The sequence below is a fragment of the Perca flavescens genome, chromosome 19, assembly GCF_004354835.1.
Source record: "Perca flavescens isolate YP-PL-M2 chromosome 19, PFLA_1.0, whole genome shotgun sequence".
Lineage (NCBI taxonomy): Eukaryota > Metazoa > Chordata > Actinopteri > Perciformes > Percidae > Perca > Perca flavescens.
Window position 1 is genome coordinate 32,556,543 of NC_041349.1, and position 19,624 is coordinate 32,576,166.

The following is a 19,624-nucleotide window of genomic DNA, read 5'->3' on the forward strand; positions in this document are numbered from 1 at the left end:
TTTAAGCATTTTCATATTACTTCACGTCACTGTCTCTCATCACACAAGAAAATAACTGGTTGGCAAACAATCTCACCTCGAGGTCAATTTAGTACTTAAACTGTAGCTTTTGACCATACCGCATTGTGATTCTTCAAACATTTCGTGGTAATGTAGACACTCAAATTGAATAGAAGTTGTTTTGAGCGTTTAGAGCGCTCTGACTTCTCGTCCATGTTAGCCTAAAAGTTAAGTTTGTAATTTTGTTAAATCTCGACCTTATATGCTGTAGCTTTGCTCCTTTCTGATGTTACAGTTATTATTTGAGCTGATTTTATTGTATACTCAGCGCTGATGTTATATAAGTTAATTTTTGTATATTGTAGGATTCTGTAGTTTTAGAATTTAAAGATTAAATGTAAAAAACTAAAAACTGCATCTACTTGGAAAGAGGAATTTGTGTGAAAACACCCTTTTCTTTTCCTCTCCACAGTTTGTGTAGTGTATGTTATATGCTTATCTGGGTTAAGGATTTAGTCCACATGAATAGTCATCGCAAGCACACAGCGTTGGGGATGGAGCAGCCAGAGCTGTCTGTTTGTGTACCAGAGACTCTGGAACGACTTGCCTCTAAAGCCAATGTCACGTGAAAGCAGGAAGTGGGGGGAGGAGAGCTGACGGAAGGCCGATACCAATGAGTGAGGGGCATAGACACTGATGGAGAGGGGCAGCACTATAAAGCTCACATCATAGCCGGCTCATGGCGGCAGAAAGGTCGAAAGCGGGTGGGTGGATACAGATCGTTTGAAAGTTGTTGTTCAGGGCTTTTCAATTATTCATGTTTGGGGATCTCCTCCGATCCCTTTCCCTTCTTATCCAACCAGACTAACAAGACCTTCACCGTTTCACCAAGAGGATTTGTTTGTTTCCATGGATCAGAATCCGGGTCAAATGATTGCCACGGTTTTTGATAGGCAGGGTGTACAGACCACCAGCAGAGGGCATTCAAACACATTTTAAAGAATGACTTTTAGCTGATATGAGCCATGGCAGGAGGAATACATGCAATGCAAAACAGAGCCCGGAGGGAGTGTATTCATTTTCTTTTTCTCATCGTTCTGCCGACTGTGTCCTTGTACTTTGCCGCATGAATAATTGCACTCAGCTGCAAAACTTGACAGGTGTGTTTGCACCAACAATTTATTGATACCTTCAGTACTGGTTTGCGCTTGGCAAATATATACAGATTGCCATTGTTTTTTTACAGCAATGACATATGTGACTAAACCTCTGCATTCTCATCTTACACATCCCACTCCTCTGTTATGGTGGGGGGGCCATTTCAGTAGATTTACTCACTAACGTTGTTGCATTACTGCATTACTTCAAATACTAAGTTACTCCTCTAGTAAACTAGTATTCACATGAAATAAAACAATAAAACATTGAGACCATTCAGCAAGGCCTTCTGGGTAACATTCAACACACAAACTGGTTTCTATGGACTCGTCACTAGGCTTCCTCCACTTCGCCGTTTAAGCAAAGTGGAATAAGCGTAAATAAAAGTCCAGATCTACACAAAACCTGCAATCAATTAGTAAGCTCACATCAAATGTGGCATTTAGAAAACCTTTATTGCAACCTTGGCCCGGTAAGATGTCCAGACTAGCAACAGTCATTTTCGTTTTTTGCGTCCTGCTGCTCCCATCGTCAGCCAGGAAATATTTTTACTAAAGCAGTATAGGAAATCAGATGTATTACCTACCACCATTTAGTTGTTTTGTGTTATTTAGCTAAGATATTTATAAAATATCTGGTCATGCCAGATGTAATAATTCCTCTCATGTTTTAAACAATGCAATTATCCGTTTCAGCCACCAGGGGGGCAGCTCCCCCTGCCCCACAGCAAACTCATGGGTCAGACCCATCTGGTAGAGAAGGAGGGCCGAGACTGAGAGCTACATGGAAAAATATGCACCAAACAAGCCACTTTGAAATTTCGCTGTTTCTATGAATACAAATGCTACATCCCTGGACATATTTAAAAACTCCAGACACACCACCTGTTTGCCACAGCCTCCAACCTCCTTTAGCTTAGCTTAGCCACAGTCATTCTGTAAAGTGTCAATGGATTTCATGAAAGACGCTATATAAATAATATATTATTATTATTATTATTATTATTATTATTATTATTACGTGTGTACTGTATATAACAACTTTAACAGTGCATTATGTTATTTGGAGTCCCCCAATGAGTACACACAACACTAAAAAGGTAACTTCACGTTGATATGAAAAATGTGTGCACAAGAAATATTGCTTATTCACACATCCAGCAGACATGAAACATTCATTTGGAGTTTGTTTCTGGCCACGTGATGAATATCGTCTGTCTGTCATTTGATGTTGAAGAAGAAAGGTAAAATAGTTGAACACAAGTAGGCCATAATACCAAAACAGTGTAAAATGCTCCATAGAGCAGTAGAAAATACATACAAAAAGATAACAGGCATTACTTCCAACCCCAGCTCACCCAACCTACCAAATAAAATACATCAAATGGCATTAAAGAAAATATGTACAGAAATAAAGGTTACAAGATCACTATTTTTTACAAAAAGGGTACAATGATAGGCTAGACTGGATAAGGAAACTCTTGTAATATGGAATATGACAGAGTGGGTCCAATATATTCCAAGTTATGATCCCAGACTTGTTGAATGTTTCCAGTGCGGGAGTGACGCATCCATTGGAATTCATTGGATCCATTGTAAATATAAACATTTTTTTTTTATTAATGTAGCTTTAGAGTAATGGTCTCCTACATTTCCCAGAAACACCTTTAATCCCCAGAGAAGGACAGGGAGCTTTGTAGCTTATTGCAGTCATAAATGGTTGCATGTGCATATGGTGTTAACATAATTTTTTTACATCTATGTATAAGAAAATTGCATCACTATATTTCGGCAATTGAGATGCAACGTGAGAATTATATTGTAAACTTCTTGTAAAAGTCAGAGATATATTTCAGCACAGCATGACCTCTTAGCAAACTAAATTCAGTCAATATTTCATGGCCCTCATTGAGCGGTGCCGTGGCATCGTCCTGTTTGTGTGTGTGTGATCGCAGATGAGAAGTATGAATGAATAAAGCATGTCTTCCATCATCTGAGCACCAAGACAGCTCAGTGGGAGGCAATCCTTGGGCCGTGGGGGTTCAGCTTGTTAGCATGCTGCTGAGCAGCTGCTGAATGTAGCTTTATTCATAATGAAATGTTCGCAAATAATTGGATGTTATGAAGACGAATGCGCTTTAGTTTTACAGAGTCTCAGAAATCTGCAAAAGAGTTTGACTCTCAACAGCTGTTTCTGGCCTCTGGTGGTGATAGTTGTTATAGTATTGGTGGGATCCCTTGATGTTGATTGATTACCTGTCTGATCAGCTGATTAACTGATTTCTTTCACTCATTAACTCACATCCTAACTACTTGTACATATGGTTCTGTACAATATGTTCCAAAGTGTGCTCTGCATGTACCTGGCATGATCTGCAGTTCAACTTCAATATCATTTTCTACAAGTTATTCCAGTTGGGGAAGGCATAGAAGGTGACTCTAATTGTATGTTTCACTTATTACTATTATTTCCCTCATGTACACTGCCGAAACTTAATAATTAATCATCCACCCAACCTTCCATATTTGGTGTTCCTTTGAGTAACATCATATCCACTGCAGACAACTCCAGTGAGTCCCTTTTTCAGTTTCTTACCACGTAAATGTTTTAAAGTCTGAAGCTTAAATTTTCGGACATGCCATCCCATCTGTAGCCTCTATCTACGCCACGTGGACCAGCCATCAAGCGCAGAAAGTGCTAGACGACCCCTCCCACCCTGCCAGGTCCCTCTTCCATCTACTGCCCTCTGGAAAGAGAGGTCAAAGTCTCAGGGGCAAAACATCCCGCTTCTGTAACAGTACTTACCCTGGTACTATTAGACTCCTTAATGCTCAGTAACAGTACTTACCCTGGTACTATTAGACTCCTTAATGCTCAGTAACAGTACTTACCCTGGTACTATTAGACTCCTTAATGCTCAGTAACAGTACTTACCCTGGTACTATTAGACTCCTTAATGCTCAGTAACAGTACTTACCCTGGTACTATTAGACTCCTTAATGCTCAGTCACAGTACTTACCCTGGTACTATTAGGCTCCTTAATGCTCAGTAACAGTACATACCCTGGTACTATTAGGCTCCTTAATGCTCAGTAACAGTACTTACCCTGGTACTATTAGACTCCTTAATGCTCAGTAACAGTACTTACCCTGGTACTATTAGACTCCTTAATGCTCAGTAACAGTACTTACCCTGGTACTATTAGACTCCTTAATGCTCAGTAACAGTACTTACCCTGGTACTATTAGGCTCCTTAATGCTCAGTAACAGTACTTACCCTGGTACTATTAGGCTCCTTAATGCTCAGTAACAGTACATACCCTGGTACTATTAGGCTCCTTAATGCTCAGTAACAGTACATACCCTGGTACTATTAGGCTCCTTAATGCTCAGTAACAGTACATACCCTGGTACTATTAGACTCCTTAATGCTCAGTAACAGTACATACCCTGGTACTATTAGACTCCTTAATGCTCAGTAACAGTACATACCCTGGTACTATTAGACTCCTTAATGCTCAGTAACAGTACATACCCTGGTACTATTAAGCTCCTTAATGCTCAGGCACCTTACAGAGTAAACCTGGACTAAATGCACCTTATTCAAATGCACTTTATCAGTGATGGGAATAACGGCTTTATAAATAACGGCGTTACTTTTTTTCAGTAACAAGTAATCTAATTGATTACTCTTCCAATCTTAATAACGCCGTTACCGTTACTACCCAAAAATGCGACGCATTACTATATTTGTAGCTGTTTTTTTTCATCACACCAACTACATCTCTGAGTCTGAGCCGAGAGGCAAAGACTTCTTTTACTGTTGTTACTCGGGTAGAGGGCAGTGACACAACCGCATAAATGCTGACGATTGGCTGAGGTTGAGTAAAATGTCATGGTAAGCCAATCAGAGGAAGAGTTGGGCAGGCGCCTCGAATGCACGCATAGTCAGACAACCAACGAACAACACAAGCGAGTCAGTCAATGAGAGAGAGACAGGTATGGAGAGGGTTAACTTTTCCTGCTCCAGATTTTCCACCGTGGTCAGAAAACACAGGGGAGACACGTTGTTTCTCTCACTATGACTCGCTCGAAAGCTAATCGCCGTCACTCTCTAACTTCTCCCTTGCTCTACCACACACTAGCACACAGGCATAAACATCAGGCTACTTATGTTATTTGCACTCCAAAGAGTGTATATATTTGTATATACACTTTCCTCTGAAGCATAATTTAATTTTGCCCAGTTGTGGCCTGTTGAGGCGTTGTGTTATTTGTATCGATCTACTATATAAACCTAATATCTACATACATGACATTTGATTGGAGGCTAGTCTCACTTTGTCCCACAGCAACATTAAAATAGTTTAGATTTGTGTACATTGTTTCTGTTAACAATATATTGTATTGTATTGTGTCCATTTCATTATAATATTCAGATTTATCACAAATAATTGAACATGCACATGTATTTTAAGTTCCGTTAAAGAGGGGTGGAGGTGGTCACATTTGAGCATTCAAAAATTTACTTGAAAGTAACGCAATAGTTATTTTCTGAAGTAACTAGTTACTTTCATAATCTGTAACTGAGTAATTAATTTAGTTACTTTTAGGAAGAAGTAACTAGTAACTGTAACCAATTACTTTTTAAAAGTAACTTGCCCAACACTGCACTTTATAGACTACACAAGACACTTTATGGGAAGTTGCAATAGAACAAGGGCTTTACAGTTTTTTACTGGTTTGAATGATTGTCTATGTCATTGTCTTTTATGTACTGTATGTATACTGTATGGTCCTGTGTATGTATTGCCTTTTTTTCACCTGATTGGCACCAAGACAAATTCCAATCAACTGTGTTGACATGGCAATAAAGTATTGAACTTGAACTTGACAAAGAACATAGGGAAATGCAAGAAACTATGTTAAACCAGAGGATAAAAAAGTACGACATTTGCATTCTTCTGGCTCCAAAATAACTAAATAGCTGCTGTAGTGCTGCAACTAACAATTACTTTGATTGACAATAAAATCCGTCGATTGTTTTCTCGATTAATCGATTAGTTGTTTGGTCTATAAAATGTCAGAAAATGGTGAAATATGTTGTGACTGCCTCAAATGTCTTAACTCAAAGATGTTGGGATTACTGTCACAGAGGAGTAAAGAAACTGGGAAATATTCACATTTAAGGAGCTGGTATCAGAGAATTGAGAATTTGGTGACGACCGATCGATTAATCTTTGCAGCTCTAATCAGCTGTAAAATGTTGAACACACTGAAGTGGAAGTGCATGAATCTTGATGTGAAGAAAAACTTTCATTGACAAAAAAAAACAACAGAGCCTAAATAATGTTCAAAAGATCGTGAAAGTCATTTCTTTTTTCTCACATCTGTAATGTATTATCTCCCTGGAGCAGAGGTGTCAAAAGTATTCACATTCATTACTCAAGTAGAAGTATATATACTAGGGTTTGAAAAGACTTTTGTAGAAGTTGAAGTATCAACTCAAGCTTTTTACTTAAGTAAAAGTGTAAAAGTACTGGTTTCAAAACTACTTAAAGTATAAAAGTAAAAGTAATGTAAGGCAGAGATCTTCAACAAGGGGTCCTCAAAGTCATTGCAGGGGGGCCTTCAAATTATTGTAAATTTTTGAGTCTTTTTATTATCTTTGAGTCTTTTAAAATTAAAATGCCTTAACATAATTCCAACATATTATTAGCAAATATAAATTCCCACTGATGATAGGCTTACTGGCCTATAGGTAAGGGAGTCCCTAAGATATCAGCCCACAGATACACTGTAAAAACGGATTTTGGAAGGTAGTAAATACAACACATGCAAATTGTTTAAATTTTACTGCAAATATATTAGTCAGTAAGCAAATATACAATAATGGGTAAATTCTACCTACATTACATATTTTATAACAGTAACATTTGCATCCTAAACAAATATAATAAAATCTACCCCAAAATGATAAGTCTGCAGTTCAAAGTGCACATGCGTCAGTGCTGGTTCTTGGCCAAGATCTAGTTTCACTGGCGGGACACTGGAGTCAAGCTGTTCGGTTTAGCTAAGGTAAGATTCCTTTTTAACAGGTTGCTGTGTCTAATAAACTTATTTAATGGTTGGTTTAGATTGTACATTCGGCTTGCTTCTCTAGGCTGTTAACAAGTTACTCAATGGCAGTCTGTCATTAAAAGTTAGCAAGCTACCGAGTGCCAGCTAGCTAGCTAATGCCAGAGTTGAAAGGCTAACGTTAGCTTCTAATGTTACTAAAACGTAGCAATGTGGAGATTGTTGGAAGAGATGTTAGTTACGTTACTTCAAACTAGCAAACGTTACCTTTCGTGGCATTTGACAGTGTCACAATGTAACGTTATTGCTTTCATGGCTGAACCATGTGGCTCCAAATGTAAGCTAACTGTTAGGTGACATTACCTGTAATGTTAGCTAACGTTAGCTAGCTAAGTTAACTATGTAGCCGGATAGATACAGTAAGGTTACCTAATAGTATTGATAAGCCCCGACATTACCTGCTTTTGAGAAAATATATTTTAGACCAACCTTAGCTACATAAAGTTAGGCTTACTCAGCTTTTATCTTACAAAATCTGTTTGTTATTTAATATACAATACAATTGAGATAGGTAGGGGTGGATAAAAAGGGTGAACTCAACCATGAGGGCAGCGCAACAACCGGTTAATCTCTGTTACACGCGTACGCTAACTACAATACACAAATACACTGTAAATGAGGTATGTATGTATGTATGTATGTATGTATGATGTGTGTGTGTGTGTGTGTGTGTGTGTATATATATATATATATATATATATATATATATATAAATATATTGTGGATATATATATATATTGTGGATATATATATATATATATATATATATATATATATATATATAAATATATATAAAAGTTAATCACTAAATGCATCTATTCACAGTCCCAATGTGTCGAGAGAGAAAAAGGGATGCAGTTGTTTGTCGCCTCATTGAGTACCTTGGGGAACATCAAGAAGATCTCATCCAAGATTGCTAGGTATGTTATTAAATGATCGATCAATTCAAGGTATCACATGGTTACACATAGAGTTGCCCTGATACAATGGTTTAATTTCCGATACAAATCACACACAAACACACACACACATACATATATAGTACATAGAAACTGCGGATACTTGGCACAGCCACCATTATGGGACAGACATGCCACCCCTTCTAATGTCAGTTTAGTTTGTAACGAGGCAGGAGGTATATCCACAATTAAAATCATAATGTAACTTGGTTATATTAATAATGCAGGTTATTAAACCAACATACTTTATGCAAACTTTCTCATATTACTGCTAATCAGTTACTAAAATAGGGTTTTAAAAACATTTGAAGTGAGAAATAGGCAATAAAGTCACAGTTTTAATTTGTCACTGAATTGTATTGAAGTGCTGATTATTAAAAACAAACTCTACCTGGGTTGATTTGGCTTAACCAAGAAAACATGATCAATAAATGTATTGGGATAGTATCTTGTTATTGTCCTTAACTTAAAAGTGCATATTTTTGTTTCTTTTTTTAACACGGAGGATGAAAATGAGGACAACATGGACTAAACCATGAAGGTGCTTGTGATCCATAATCCTGCAGCCAAGGAGCATACAGCAGATGTGTTGACTGCGATGGAGGGAAACAAAGTGCTGAACGTGTGTGGAAAGCGAACCAAGGCATGTGTGCTGTTGATGGGATTGATCTATGCTCTCAAACTTGAGTATTCCAAGAAGCTTGAGTATACTTAAAGTATTTCAGAAACTCTTTTGGTGCTTGACAGAGCAAAGCTGCTCAAGAAGGTCCAGAGCCTCAAAAGTAAGCTAATGATGAACTGTTTGTCACCGTGTTCAGGCACAGAATGTTTCCTGGGAACTTACTGTTGGTGCTGAAGAATGCTCACTGTGCAATGCAATCAGACAATTTCATCTCCCAAAGAGCAGTGTCACATTGAAATTCACTACATTCAAATAATGCATATCATCTCATGGATCAATGTTATTCACAAGACACAAATTGGTTAAGCAAGGACTGAACTCAGTGTGTTTCTGACTGGTACTAGGCTGTCAATTCATTTAACCAAAGGGACACGGTGTTGAGATGTGGAAAATGCTGTTTTTGTTCAGGCACAGACTGACTGGTTATCTTCAACAATCCCATAAGGCTTTGCAAATATCTGCATATGTTCCTCAAACATATAAAAAAAATGTAAGATGTTTATGTTTGGTATAACAAACAAACTGGAATCTACATATGAAGGGTTTAAGAAACTTGTTTCAGTTGAATAAGCAGAGTGGAGAGGGTTCTTTTGTACCTTCTCCTGTCCTATTTTTTTTGAACATTTCATTGATTAAAAGAAATTTACATGATCAATTATCTCCTGTGTCTGACAATAATTTTTTTAAAGTAAAGTTTACCTTCCCTGAATAAGTAATGATTAATTACTCATATTGTTCAATTATTAATAACAATTTAATATTAAGTATTAAGTGCTTACAATCAAGAGGTAATGTTACTTACTTTTTATAAGTAATCAGTTGTGTAATGTATTGAGAAATATTAGGTAGACTTTACCTAATTTCTTTTAGTGTATCATAGCTGTTAAATGTAGATATGCTTCACTCAAAACATGTGGTGAAATCTACCCAAACAGACTGAGTGCAAATTGTTACCTCACATTTATTGAGTAGATTCTATAGGTTGCTTTTTACAGTGTACAGTTAATCCTAGATTTACTGTGCCACATACAGTATGTAACATTAAAATATTATAAAATCATGCCAACAATTAATATTTTAATAGCTTATGAAAAAAGGGTATGTAAGAACGCTTTAGGTTGCCCTAACTGTTATCGTAGGCCCAGTTTAATAGGCAACTTAATTTCATACAATATTTAGTAGGGGGTCCCTGCTACATCTCACTTTAAGTTAAGGGGTCTTTGGTTTAAAAAACGTTGAAGATCCCTGATGTAATGGGGAAACAATGCCATTAAGGACAACAGCTTAACCCCAAAACGTTAGGACAAAATCATATGACTATAATAATGTAACATTAAAATCATACCTGCAAACTCAGAAGGGCTGAAAAAGGTGACACATCTCTGTGTCTGTGTTTTTCAGACAACGGCAGCTACAGTCTGGTGTTACAATCTTCTCCAGTGAAATACAGACACACTTTACACCGTTTAGCTGTCAGCATTTTAACCGTGTTTACTCCCGCTGCTAGCTAACCGTAGGCTAATGTTACCTGCTGCCAACTGTAGTGTTAACTAGCTAACCGTAGGCTAACGTTACCTGCTGCCAACTGTAGTGTTAACTAGCTAACCGTAGGCTAACGTTACCTGCTGCCAACTGTAGTGTTAACTAGCTAACGCTAGGCTAACGTTACCTGCTGCCAACTGTAGTGTTAACTAGCGTCCCGTGCGGCGATGTTTCAGTTCCCTCTAACGTCCGTTTTCGGAGCATCAGAGAGAAGCGCAGGCATCTAAGTGGCTCCTAAATAAGGCACCGAAATCCACGTTGCTATTCGGTCCGGTAAATAACGGTCATTAAAGCACCGGTGGCATATTAGCACCGGGTCTGTGCAGGTTTGATGGATCGCGTACAAACCAATAGGGTGTCGGAATGACTATGTTTATACTTCTCATCCAACCACAATCACATTCACTCTCTCCAGATGGAGCGATCTGGATAGGGTTTTTTTGAACGATGACGAGCCGGAATGAAAACAAGCCGAACTGAAATATGAGTAACGAGGCTATTTTTTAAATGTAAGGAGTAGAAAGTACACATAATTTCGTGAAAATGTAAGGAGTAGAAGTAAAAAGTATGCTGTAAAATAATTACTCCAGTAAAGTATAGATACCCAAAATTTCTACTTAAGTAAGGTAACGAAGTATTTGTACTTTGTTACTTGACACCTCTGCCCTGGAGTAGAATAACTCACTGCTATTAACCAACAATCTATGTGAAGATTAGGAAGATTGTTAGCTATTTCTGCATGCTTTCGCCTGGCGTGTTAATATAAGTCTGTTTTTTCATGGCTTGTCTGAATTCTCTGGGTGAGCAAGTTTGGTCTCTCATTTCGATTTAAACAGATTATATTCAGGTTGCTGCAGTCTCCAATCTGGGTTGCTGCAGCCTCACCCCTGGTTTCCACTGCGGTATGAAATATTTAAATGCGAGCTCCAGTTTAAGGTGCAGTTACAGGCAGTATGCTGGCAACAGAGGTCATGGAGGGTGCACACTCTGACATCATCTGCCCTCCCATCTGCCATTCTGTTTCTGAACTTCACTAAAACATGTGTTGGTTTTCAAGGTAGCTGGAGAGAAAGAGAAAATATAAAAGACTTAGAGAAGGAGGCAAAATGTACACAAAATCAATATGCTGGTGTGATATTATTGTGTTGTGTTCTGCCTCTCCCTCTCTCTTTCCTGGAACATTGATGCACTTTTTGCCCCCAGCCATCAAATATTTAAACTGACTATGCCCCTGTTCCGTCAACTTGAACGCAAGAGTGCACTGATCTGAGACCAGTTGAGCCAACAACATCGCTGTCTCCGTGTCATACTGAGAATCAAAAGGATAAACAGCTCCATACTAACGTCTGAATCCCGTCGTGGCATCAAATATTTGGGGTTTTCTATTTAAAGCTGCATGGATTGATTTAATGGCCGCTTGGGCACAATATGATGACTTATTATCAAAATGTTCCCAGAATCAAAGGCCCTGCAGTCTTACCAGCAACCCTTGGTACTCATCAGTGAGGCAGGTTAATCCTGACAGTTACATAGTGCACTTTATGTATGTACTTATAATAATCCACATGATAGAACAGAGGAATCATCATTGGGATTTTGTGGCCGCAGATTAATGGATTCAGTTCTTGTTGGGGTTCATCTCTTATAGACACTCAGCCACACGATTGGCGGTTGGACCTCCGGCCACGTGTCAAAGTGTCCATGAGCAAGTCACTGAACCCCAAGTCCCCCCACCCCCGGGATGCTGTATGTATAGCTGTCCACTGCTCCTACTACTTAGGATGGGTTGAATGCAGTTATAACATTTCACTTCATTGTACTGTGGATGTGAAGAATAAAGTAGTTTTTTTTCACCTTTTAAAAGCAGCTGAAGACTCACTTATGTAACTTGGCCATTTTACTCTTGTGTAGGACTTTGCGCCTTTGTTCTGTAAAAGGTGCTATACTAAATAAACGTATATATTAAAATCATTATTAATGGCAAGCTGAAGACAAATGAAACAACCTGATCTCACAGAATTCCGTGAAATGAACACGGCCCCCTAATTTAAGCAAAGGGTCGTGGGTGGGCGGGACAACAACGGTTTGCGTTTAGGAAAAGAAGAACGGGACGACCGTATACAGCGGACGGGTTGAGTTTAGGAAAAGAACAACGGGACGGTTGTGTGAAAGTCTCATCGACTTTACATTATTGTTTTCCGTGGTGGCCACACAGAATTTTCACACATTGCGTCCCACCACCACGTAATGCGCTGTTAACGGTTTGGGATCATTTCATGGAATATTCTGTGAGACCAGGCTGAATGAAAGCCATTTTTGTTTGATCTGAAGAGACATTCGACCCCTACCAACCCTGACCCACCGAGCCGTTGAATAATCTAGCCTCTAGTTGTAATTGAATGAGAGCTTCACTTAGTGGGATTAAATGTGAACTCTGACCTTTGGGCCAGCTGGCCACCCGCACACAGGCAGTGAGGCCCATGAGGAGGAGGATGGGTGTACTGATATCATGCAAACATGGTTCGGCAGTCTCTTTTTTTTGAGGAATGTTTCCAACCGCTTTGGGTCATCTGATTTTTGAGTTTTTATCTTTTAAATTGGGAGCAAAGATCAAATGTAAAAATGCTGGAATAAATTGGAAAGCTGAAACAAAAACATACCCAGGGAGCGTTTAGGGCCAACTGTCTGTAAGCTGAGTGATCGCTAGTCTCGCATGTCCAACTCTATCTCCACAACGCTGTGGGAGGAAGGTCTGGCTACAACACAGATGCATTCTGGGATAGGAGAAATGTGGAGATGTGGACTCCTCAGCAATCCCACCAATCGGTCCCAAAACGTCCCAGTTAGAGAGGAAACGCCCTAAACATATTCTTTGTAAATCTTTACGATCGTTCCCTGAAAGAACCAAGCAGACCTGCCTTGTTGCTCGATCCAAACTTTCTTTAAAATTTGCCATTTTCAGCGTGTAGATTGCTAGCTCAAAGTTAGTTGTCGTTTCCAGAAGCGAACAGAGTTTGAGAATGACAACCCACAGAGAGACAAAGGCGAGGAACATCTGATGTCAGGCAGTTTTCCTGGAAATGGACTTCAGTTGATGCAGACTAATTGATTGGTGACCAATAGGATTTATCATCACAGCCAAATTGTGATATCTTAGTCTTATGTCGTTGTCCCACCTGCTCAAATCTAGTTTATAAATATAGATGTAGACTGGAAGCTTTCACTGGCCAACTTGTTGTTTGGGGTTCAGACCAGCAGCCAGCCATCTCAAACTAAAGTTCGCCGGGTTAAAATGGTCCCAGTTTGGGTTGATATAACACAGACGCAGCACTGAATTATTTATCCTTTACCAATTTGAACCCAGTGTTAGTGTTATTTATTTAGATTACTGCTGGGTTATTTCCCCAAAGAGCAAGCTCTAGTTTAAGCTTAAAACTGTCACATTTTTGTTTGCATGTGACATTTAAAACAGCCAAGGATGGACATATTATTACATACAGCAGGGGTCATCGACTAGTAGTGTGTGTGCAGTGCGCCCCGTTCAGAATCCTGTCTAGCTTCCAAAATGCAATGCTTGTATCCAAACAAATGGTGCTTGAAGCTGCGTGGCACTGTGCTGTCTGAAATCATGATTATTCTGCAGGCCGGACTGAAAGCTTTGACGGGCCGGATGTGGCCCGCGGGCCGCCAGTTGGCGAACGCTGACATACAGTAACAAATACACATGCAAGTTTAAAAAGAGCTACAGTAGATTCTAACGGCTCATATTTTAGTTTGGGTAAACACTAATAAACACCAACACTGGGTCAAACCTACGGAAGAGGATGAAGGCAACATGTGAAAAATATGTATTGAGTTATCTGAGTTTAAAGTCCGAATTCTGAGGAAAAAGTTAGTCTTCTCAGAATTCTGACTTTAATCTCAGAATTCTGAGAAAAAAGTCAGAGAATTCTAAGATTAGTTTTTTAAAAGATTTTTTTTAACTTAATTTTTGTATACTGAAAAAAAGTCTGAATTCTCAGAATAAAGTCATAGATAGAGATAGATAGATAGATAGATAGATAGATAGATAGATAGATAGATAGATATATAGATAGATATATAGATAGATAGATAGATAGATGGATGGATGGATGAATGGAAGATGGATGGATGGATGGATGAATGGAAGATGGATGGATGGATGGATGGATGGATAGATAGATAGATAGATAGATAGATAGATAGATAGATAGATAGATGGATGGATGGATGAATGGAAGATGGATGGATGGATGGATGGATGGATGGATGAATGGAAGATGGATGGATGGATGGATGGATGGATGGATAGATAGATAGATAGATAGATAGATAGATAGATGGATGGATGGATGAATGGAAGATGGATGGATGGATGGATGAATGGAAGATGGATGGATGGATGGATGGATGGATGGATGGATGGAAGATGGATGGATGGATGGATGGATGGATGGATGGATGGATGGATAGATAGATAGATAGATAGATAGATAGATAGATAAGTACTGTATTCATCCTGAGGGAAATTTTAGCATACATTTGAGAATAAACTCAGAACTCCAACCCATTTTTCCCATGTGGCCCTAATCCTAACCCTCTTCCGTACATAACAACCCTTGTCTGACAGGCTGATAGGATTGGACCGATCCCTTGGAATCCCCTATCACATGTTTTAGGTAGTTTGTTTGATGGGAAATGAAGATTTATTTTAATTAAAAAACAAAAGTTGTGTTTTTATTTCTCTCAGTGTCATATCTAACCACAGAGAGATATATGCTTAAAGGGTGGCAGGTTTTCACCACACATTTTGTTTCACTGCTCTGTGGCATTCATTTCATTTTGGAGTCTTTATTTGCTCCTCACTAGGCTCCAGCTGCATTCATTCAGCAAATATGAACTAAATCAATCGCCTGATTATTCTGCATAAGTTACCTGAAGGCAAAATCGGTGTTGCATTGCCACAGGTCACAGAATCTGTCATGTCACAAATTCATTACTTTAACGTGGTGGGTGGAAGATAAGCAGGGGGCCACAAATTGGGTCAATTTAGATGCAGACATTGTTGGTAAAAAAAAAAATAAAATAGAGAGATAGCGAAATAGATATGAATTGCTTTTTTTATTGATAGATAATCACAACATTGTAAAAAAAAAGATGACAGGACTGAGATAGAGAGAAGAGTTCTAAAATAAATTGCCATCATTTGCAATACAATTTGAGGATGAACTTGTTACTCACTGAGCTGAGGACAGGTCTTCCTGACACTGGCTACTAGATATTTATTAAGAAATCTACATTTAATATAACCTGTTTGAAGGATGTGCACATCATTCAAGATGTACACAAAGTGTTGAGAGATCATTAGTTGGATGTCGGAATTTTATGAAATGGTTTTGAGAATCAGATTCTCCTTCGTGGTGTCTAAGCAACTGAGAAAACTGGAAGCCCGCTTAATAATTAACTGCAGACTCTTGAACATGTGTTATGGTTATTACCGATTTGAAATGGGCGACGCCATATGCTGTATTTAAATTGCGGATTCCTCATGAGGTGACACTTGAAGGTGGTCTGAGTTGAGGTGTTGCAGCTGTGGGCCGGCAGATGGCACCGCTGCGCCGGCCTGTGGCCTCCGCTTGGCACAGAGACGCGTCCACGTTGTTATATCCCACTGTCTGCCTTCGCTCTAGTTCCCCTCCCTCCCTCCCTCCCTCCTCCCTCACTCTCTGTGTCTCTCGGCTTACAGTGTACACCTATCTATCTTCCACAAGCATCAGCAGTCTCTCCATCTCTCTCCGCGATACTGAGCGCTACTACAGCGCAAAACATGGCATCTCTGCGCCCCGAAGAGCCGCTCTCCGCCGGCGCGCACCTCTGCGTCTTTCTGCTGATCGCCTCGGCCTGGATGGCACTGCCGGGACCAGTGCGCTGTGACAGCGGGGCTTTAACCCGTCGCGGCAGGGAGGACGGTACGTTTGACACGGGCGGCCGAGACGGAGGCTCCCCGCCGGGCTTACCAAAGGACGGCGACGAGGGAGCCGGCGGCGCGGAGAGCTCGCCCCGCTTCAGGAGAGCGCTGTCCCGGGAAAAACAAATGTCCCTGCTCAGCAGCTCCTTCGTGCTCAAAGGGGATGCGACCCACAACCAGGCGATGGTCCACTGGACAGGAGAGAACAGCAGCGTGAGTAGCCTATCCCCCCCACCCCCAATCGTCCCGTCCCGTCACGATCCACTGGTTCATGCACCGTCCCCATCACACACCCCTCTTTGTCACCTTCCACCATCCATCAGCGCACATCCTCAGAGACAAGTTATTGTTCTCGCAGGAGGCAGCGCGGATCTACCACGGTGTGGTTTTACGCGTCCAGGTGGGCCAACCTGGGCGCGCGGTCCATCGTGTCAGGCACCGGGCTTTGTTGAAAGATCAGGACTTTTAAAACGTGTTCATGTCAGGGGCCTCAGACGTAGACATGCACCCACTCTGTCGCCCCAGACTTCCATTACATCACATGGTGGCCCAGGGTCACGAGCATCGTTTTATTGTCTGTTTACACCGCCGCTGCGCAGGGGAAATCGGAGTGAAACATAGCTTATGTTATGTCTGCTGTTTGAACTTTCCATTATATTTCACAACATTTTAATAATAATTAATAACGTTTTGCTAATGTTTAATTAGTGACCTGGGGAAGTGACCCACTTTGAGAACCACAGTAATAACCACTCATCCAGAAGTCTTATTAGCCTTATTAGCCTTTGAGCCAGAGCCAGTGTGTAGACAAACACACAGCTTGGTGCTTGATTCAGTCACACCAAGCCATGACTAAAATATTGATGGAGCTTTTCGTCTATTTGTGGTTTGAAACGCGATTGGACTTACGTGAAAATGGATGCTACTTTTGAATGCCTTAACCCTCAGTGTCTGCCTTTGCTGTGCCATGCACTTATGTTAGTGGCACCGAAGTACATTTCAGACAGATATAAGAAAAAAATAAGTCCCAAAGTGATGTCGGCAAAGACAAAAATAGCACAGCATCTGATACATTCACTAAAGTCATTATAATATTCTCGAGACACTGAATTAAGCTTCTAAACGAACATGTTAGAGCTATTCGAATGATTACATTGCAAATGAAACACCATAAAGTATGCTGCATCTATGGTGAGCGTATGAACATGTTAGTGATTTTTCCTTAGGGCCAGGTCAAGTGAGAGCAGCTACACCATGCTCAACAAGAGCAGTCTTTGTGATGGATATTGACAGACAGCAGGGAGAATTTGAGTGGTGGTGTCTGGTGGGGACATCACTTTGCAATCAGAGCCTTTTTGTCAGTAAGACGTTGCTGTTTTACTGGCAGTGGCTGCAGGGGACAAGTGGCTCTGGGAAGAAAAGAAAAAAAATACGACACGAAAGAGAAAATAATCTGGACGTGAAACGGCGAGCAGACCTACGTGTTGTTCAAGTTTCCTGGAGTTTCATGACAAATTCATCGGTAAATAATGTGGTATTTGCAGGTAACATTCAATTTATTGGACCATCAACAGAGGCATCCTTGATGTTCCACTTCCGGGAATGCTCCGTTGCCGATGGAAAATCCGCCGGATTTCACTCATTTAGGCCGGATGTCCGTTGCCTTGGGCTTCCTTTGTGTTGGCGTTCTAACCTCCGGTGGATTTGTGAGGACTATGGTTAACTGCTCCTCAGATCTCTGCAGGGTAAATCCAGACAGCTAGCTAGACTATCTGTCCAATCAGAGTTTTCTCTTGCACGTCTAAAACTACTTTTAAACGTACACAGCCAGCCCCGAAGATACTCGGCGGCCAGCCCCGGCCGCAAAGTAAGTCTCTCAGCGGTGATGGGTAATGTTACAACAAAGCCCTTTTCCCCCTGGTGCTGAAAACGTCCAAAAAAAGTCAAACTGGACGTGAAATATATTGTAATATTGTGGTTTTAGCTGCTGGCTAATGTTAGCTTGCTTGCTAACTGGTCAACTACCAATACAAATTGAATCGAGAAAACTTAATTGTGTTAAAGCTGCAGATATTTTATCAGAATGACATAGGTAAACTACAACTCCCATAATCCCACGCCACTTCACAACATCATCAAAAGTCCGCTTTGACATCCATTGTTTGGATTGAGAGACCCCTAGAGGCAGAACATCACATACTGTACCTTAAGGACGGCTAAGGACGTCTGTGTCCCAGCTGGTGTGGTCCCTGGATTAGAAGTGATACTATCCACAGTGTTTAGTGCCCGCCAACATACCGTACAATTACCAAAGGAGTACACAAAAAACATCAAGTATTTAGGTTTCTCTTCTCCCTGCTCCTTTTTGGTCGGGAAATGTGTAAATGGAGTTTTGATTGTGCATTACCATGAGCGGAACAAATGAAAAATGAAATGAAATTTGTTTAGTAAACGTTCCTTTTTCATTTCAGTTTGACAAAACTTGATGCGCTCCGACAAACTGCCCAAAGTCACTTTTGAGGAGAAAGGCACATCAATTCATATTGTGGGATTCTACTTTGGCATTTAAGACTGGCCATTTAAGCAATAAAACAATTTGACATTTTCCCAACGAACTCCAGACTTTCTTGTGATGAACTCCCCCGTCTACATCTCCTCTTAAAAAAAAACATTAATCGAGGCAACGAGCGCAGGGATCCAAGCGCCCAGCTCTGCCAGCCATAGGAAGTTTGACTTATCCTCAATTAAGTTGGCCGTGGGTATGTACTCTGAAAGGTCAATGGGAGCGAGTTCATCCCAGCCCAATAAACACAGACAAATGGTGCTATTCAATTTCCCTAAGGGTGACGTTTATTAGTGGTGCACAGACTGATGGGTGGGAGAAATAAATCAGGGCCTCCTCTCCTGTTTCATCATTTGAGGTTTCAAATGGAAGTCAGTGATGGGAGGGGCAACAGCGCAGATGCCTTCTGTTGTCACATCTGTCTTAATGATGGCTAATCAGGGACCCCCCGAATTAAAAAAAAACATTTTAGGCCTTTATTTTTATAGGACGGCTGAAGACGTGAAAGGGGAGAGAGAGGGGGAACGACGCGCAGCAAAGGGCCACAGGGCGGAGTCGAACCCGCAGCAAGCAGTGAACCTCTATATAACAG

At 40.4% G+C, this 19,624-nt stretch overlaps 1 protein-coding gene and 1 long non-coding RNA gene across 2 annotated transcripts in view; both read left to right on the forward strand.

Annotated features, from left to right (window-relative positions):
* The first annotated feature begins 7,158 nt into the window (after positions 1–7,158).
* Positions 7,159–9,327, forward strand: LOC114546054 (uncharacterized). The gene is made up of 3 exons (XR_003690980.1): positions 7,159–7,237; positions 8,123–8,217; positions 8,762–9,327. It is a non-coding gene; the product is annotated as an uncharacterized LOC114546054 (long non-coding RNA).
* Positions 9,328–16,328: 7,001 nt separating this feature from the next.
* The window catches only part of sorcs2 (sortilin-related VPS10 domain containing receptor 2), a 371,041-nt gene continuing 367,745 nt past the window's right edge, over positions 16,329–19,624 (forward strand). Inside the window, exon 1 of the mRNA XM_028563724.1 lies at positions 16,329–16,682. Within this exon, the coding sequence (XP_028419525.1) occupies positions 16,329–16,682 (354 nt within the window). The remainder of the gene's footprint in view (positions 16,683–19,624) is intronic.